The following is a 5,337-nucleotide window of genomic DNA, read 5'->3' on the forward strand; positions in this document are numbered from 1 at the left end:
AGATGCAGATTCCAGAAATGTTTTCTTAAATTGGAATGAAAGACACTAAGTACCGGATGAAGTGCTTCTTATTCTTACCCAAAAATACAAAATGGAAGAAAGAGTTCAAACTGAACACAATCTTGCTACTCAAGCAGTGTATGAAATTTTTTTAATATATATATTTATTTGCTTCTTTTAAATTTTGCATTTACTTGTACTTTTACTTTCAATACTCAAGTATGTTTAAGATTTAAAAAATACTTTTCGTACTTAAGTACAATAAATATCACATACTTTAAGACTTTTACTCAAGTAATATTCTAAATGGTGACTTCAACTTCTACCAAAGTCATTTTCTGGTAAGATATCTGTACTTTTACTTGAGTATGGCTTTCAGGTACTTTATACACCACTGTTTGCTTGTCATAAAATTCAAACAGACTTTGTGAAAGACATCATGGAGGCAACAGAACACCTATGTACTTAATGAAATGGTTCTAGGTGTGTAATTGTCGCTTTGAGGCATTCCTCGTAAAAAGTCTGTGTCCAATTGACTTGATTAAAATAAGCCAACTGTAATTTTCCATCATCCTAGACAATTTGATAACACCCGGCGGCAAATCCAAAAATGTTTTACTCTTTCAACCTTCGATTCAACATTTCCATCCTTGCATGACATGGTAATTTTTTAGGCTTTAAACTTATAACATGACACATATACGGTTCACAAACATCTCTGGCCATGTTGAGTGGTGTGCTTCTCATTTTCCGGGTGTGTCCGCAGTGCTGGCTCTGTTCTCTATTCCATAGTTGCAGGCCAATTGCAGTCACCAGAGCCTTATAGTTGGAGTATTTATCTCATTTTCCTTTTCCTCTGTGCCGTCCCTCTAGCCTTCAGCTTGGAGCTACTCAGAGTGATGCTCTTCCCAGAGTTCAATAATGACACGTTATGCATTATCTAATGCATGCTCTAGTCCTCACATCTTCTCCCCAGAGAGAGCTGAAGTCATTTATTTTTCTCATTCCTTGCATTTATGGCCCTACACACGGTTTAAAAAGAGAATCCATGTGTCAAGATTTTTTTTAAAGCATTTTCAATTTGCATTTTTCTGAGACTTTGAAAAATGGATGTTTAAATGTGAATATATGAATGTAAGACGGGGGTTACGAATATGACATTTTGTAAGTGGATGGTGGAGAAATTCAAGCGGCCATGCTTATCTCTCAAGTGTGTTGTTGAAATGCAGTGCCATTACTTTAATGAGATGTGTTTGTGTTTTTGTTGTCAAGTGATTTGGTTTGCATACACTTCTAATTGGCTCACAGCTCCGATAGCTGTCCATAGATTATTTGGCCCCTGCAGGGTTTGGGCCTAAACGCGAAAACAAATCCTTTGTTTGTGATAATGACCAAGACTCTCATCATAAATATAAGGTATCCCACTGACAGATGTGTGCAAATGGAGGGAGTTAATTGAGTTTAAGCTGAGGAAACATTCATAATGACAGTCTATTTCGCAGCTTTATAATGGCGGAAACAAAGCTGTGCCAAATTGTGCTGTCATTTCATCAAAAAAGCTTGTCTGTTGTCTCCAGAACTTCAACAACAAATTGATTGCGTTTAAACCGGGGATGTCTTAAATCTGTCTAAATAATAGGCCTTTGTGTAAATATAATTTTCTGCAATTTGTGTGGATGACACTGAAAAAGTGTTTATTGTTTCTTTGCAATAGTGCTCTTTGTCTTTGTGTCTCACTCGACATAAAGATATGATATTTCTCAAACAATCTAAATGTGCTGGATGCCCAATGCAAATCGTTTTTGTTTTGTTTTTAAATCACATTAACAGGTTAACGTTAACATTCCTAATTTAAACCAGTTAGATAAAGAGAGTGAAAGAAAGTGGTTTTAAAATCTATGGTTTGAACATGAATTTAAGGGAACTGATTCCTATATCCTCAATCTCCTTTCCTGAGCTTCAGAAATCGTTGAATAAATATGCATATCATCTACTCCAACTACAGGAGGTCCCTTCAACCACAGAACACAATCAATATTAAAATGCACAACTTGCACTGTTCTCAAATTGCCTCATGATTTTAATTAAGTTGTGAATAGACATTTGGAACCTAATGAGTTCCATAATTGCTGGAAAGTTTTTAGGGAGTGATTTGGGTTCAAAATGAGCGTCTCTAATTAGCTTTGCACCTCAATCACATTGATCCTTTTGAAAAAGAGCAGTTTGCAATGGACTAACAATGTTCAACATTTAGGATCTGTTTGCACATTCTAAGTGAATCTGACCTGTCAACTGTCAGATAACATACAGTATTGTGTGTTTTTAAGCTGAAAGTAAACCATGCTTTTCTATCTTTGTATATTCGTATTGTTTCAGAGCCCAGGTGTATTGGCAGCAGTGGATGCCACCATTCACAAGTCCATCGGAGAGCGGTTCAAAATCTCAGGCTTCCCAACAGTGAAGTACTTTGAAAAGGGGGAGGAGAAGTACACACTTCCTCAACTACGGAGCAAAGACAAGATCATCGAGTGGCTGCAGAAGTGAGTTTAACTCTGCTGTTCAGTGATTTACTGACCATCAGCATGGGAAATTTAATTATATCTATATTAATTCAGTAAGTTGTTGCAACGAAATATTCTGTCATTAGTAGTTTTTATTTATGTTTATTGTTTTAGTATTATATTATTATTGCATTTTAATTATTATTATTATTGCATTTAAATTATTGTTAGGCCAGTTAAATATTTGGCATATGAATAGTTTGTTCAATTTATAATAGTAATAGTAATAATTATAATAATAATTTATTGTTAATATTTTATTATAATACTTTTATTTTTTATTATATTATTAATTTATTATTATTGTATTCTGCCCTCTTTCTCTACTGTTCCTATAAAAGTAAAAAAAAAAGAAAAAAAAGGCCTTCTCTGCAGAGGCATTAATGTACAAAACAGATAAAACATAATGGCTGTTTTTGACTGGATGTAGTTGTTTATGTAGGTGGATGGAGGTCTACATGGGTAAATGCTTGTTTTTGCTTTCATTTATTTCTTCACACTTTGTAATATTTATAGGTGGATGTAGTGCTCAGATAAGGTCAGGTACAGGTGAGGCAGAAATTGCTTTTTGTTGTGCTGCTCTTCCCCTTTGCATTCTCTTAACTCTATAAATAGTCAGGAAGATCTATTATAAATGCTAAAAATGTGTCCAAGGGCCCACTTTGTGGTTTTGTTTTTATGTTAAAGTGGTAACTGAATGTCACGTAGTTAGAACAAGTGTTAGACTTCTGGAAAAAATAGTGAGACTGCAGAATTGTTTGAAAGGGCCACATACATTTGACCTGGAGATGTTTTTCATGCATTACTGAACTTCACACTAAGAGGGCCACATAAATGACAGGGGTTCAGTCAATAGGAACATGCTCTCGAAAACACACACTGACTGATTCTAAAGAGCGACCTGCGTGTGGGCTGGGAGCTTGAGAATTTTCTTTTACACTGCTGTCTCCCTTGACTCTTTGGGATGTGTTCAACGGAGCTTGACTACAATCAATCACTGCTAAACTGACCTCTCAGTGGAAGAGCTTGCCCTTGCTTTGATCCTAGAGCAGTCCTTCTGTGCGGGCATCAGCTATGAGTTTAAGTGCCATCTCACAAGTCCCAGAACAGCAGGGCCAAGTGTGTTGTCAGACTCATGGCAAATACTGTAGATTTGTAGTCATGCAATATGATAATACCATGGGACATGGGAAGTCAGGAGAGCCCAAGTTTGGGTTTTGTTTAGTCTTGAGGTGCAGTCATGTTTGAAATTGTTTATTGCGTGATATGCATATAAAGTGGACTCAAAAAGCATTAGCATTGCAGTAACAAAATGTCAAACCATATACTGTATATACACTATCATTCAAAGGATTGGGGTCAGTATGATTTATTAAAAAATAAAAACTCTTTATGTTCACCGAGGCTGAACACCAAGAAATGAATACTTTTGTTATTATAGAAATAATTTTATGTAATTAAATGCAATTCTGGCTTAAATGTCTAAATACTTTGGCAGCCGTTCAGTTTTTCTGAACTCATGGGTGTAAGTCTAATTACATCGGCATTTTATTCAGTATATTAAAGTGATTATGACAATTTTCACAGCTATTTCACAGTGACCTAACTTGGCTGTGAGTGTTAGTTTCTGAGATGTTTCCTAACAGCTTACCTATTTAATCACAGGCTCTTTTTCTCAGTCCCCAGGCCCCACCTCCTCCAGAGAAGTCGTGGGATGAGATGCCGTCCAGCGTGAGCCACCTGGGGGCCGAAGATTTCAGGGAATTTCTGAAAAAGAAGAAACACGCCTTGGTCATGTTCTATGCTCCATGTAAGCCTTCTGTTCTTTCAAAAATAGTGCAGCTGTAGTTTTGGTCTCAAAGAACGTATCCAGGCTTTTCATAAACCTTTTAGCATTATAGGAAACCGAATCAGAATTCTGTTGCATTCTCCTAAAGCATCCTGTGTGATTGCAATTATATGGAGCACTGAAATGTGCAGGTGGTGTAACATCTGGCAAATGGCAACATAGCTTCCTGCATATAGCTATTACCATATTTAAAATATTTACAATAGGTCATAACAGTTAAATATGATGTATATTTCTGATATGGTAAAAGCCATTTCAAATGTTTAGGCTCGAGGAAGCAAAGGGAGATTAATTACGTGTGTATCTCTTCTTCCTCTGTTATTATTTGTGAAGACAAACACAGTTTAATGCAATTCAGTATAATTAATCTGAGTTGTATAGTCCTTTTTACATATTCTTCCATAAAGAATATGTTTAAAAAGAATAGTGTCTTACACAAACACATCAATAAGCAAGACAAAAGTGACAATGGCAAGAAAAAGACAAACAACCAAGATTTTTGCACTGCCTTGAGTGATTTACACACACACGTACACACACACACACACACACACATATATATATATATATATATATATACAGTATCTCACAGAAGTGAGTACACCCCTCACATTTTTGTAAATATTTTATTATATCTTTTCATGTGACAACACTGAAGAAATGACACTTTGCTGCAATGTAAAGTAGTGATTGTACAGCTTGTATAACAGTGTAAATGTGCTGTCCCCTCAAAATAACTTAACACACAGCCATTAATGTCTAAACCGCTGGCCACAAAAGTGAGTACACCCCTAAGTGAATTGGGCCCAAAGCGTCAATATTTTGTGTGGCCACCATTATTTTCCAGCACTGCCTTAACACTCTTGGGCATGGAGTTCACCAGAGCTTCACAGGTTGCAACTGGAGTCCTCTTCCACTCCTCCATGA

General features: G+C 36.1%; 1 protein-coding gene across 1 annotated transcript in view; it reads left to right on the forward strand.

The window, feature by feature from the left end:
• LOC107555900 (protein disulfide-isomerase A5-like) overlaps positions 1 to 5,337 on the forward strand; it is a 38,806-nt gene that overhangs the window by 22,430 nt on the left and 11,039 nt on the right. Inside the window, exons 13-14 of the mRNA XM_016238842.1 lie at positions 2,377 to 2,540; positions 4,241 to 4,371. Of these exons, the coding sequence (XP_016094328.1) occupies positions 2,377 to 2,540; positions 4,241 to 4,371 (295 nt within the window). The remainder of the gene's footprint in view (positions 1 to 2,376; positions 2,541 to 4,240; positions 4,372 to 5,337) is intronic.

Source organism: Sinocyclocheilus grahami, unplaced genomic scaffold, assembly GCF_001515645.1.
Source record: "Sinocyclocheilus grahami isolate Dianchi unplaced genomic scaffold, SAMN03320097.WGS_v1.1 scaffold549.1, whole genome shotgun sequence".
In the NCBI taxonomy this organism is placed as follows: domain Eukaryota; kingdom Metazoa; phylum Chordata; class Actinopteri; order Cypriniformes; family Cyprinidae; genus Sinocyclocheilus; species Sinocyclocheilus grahami.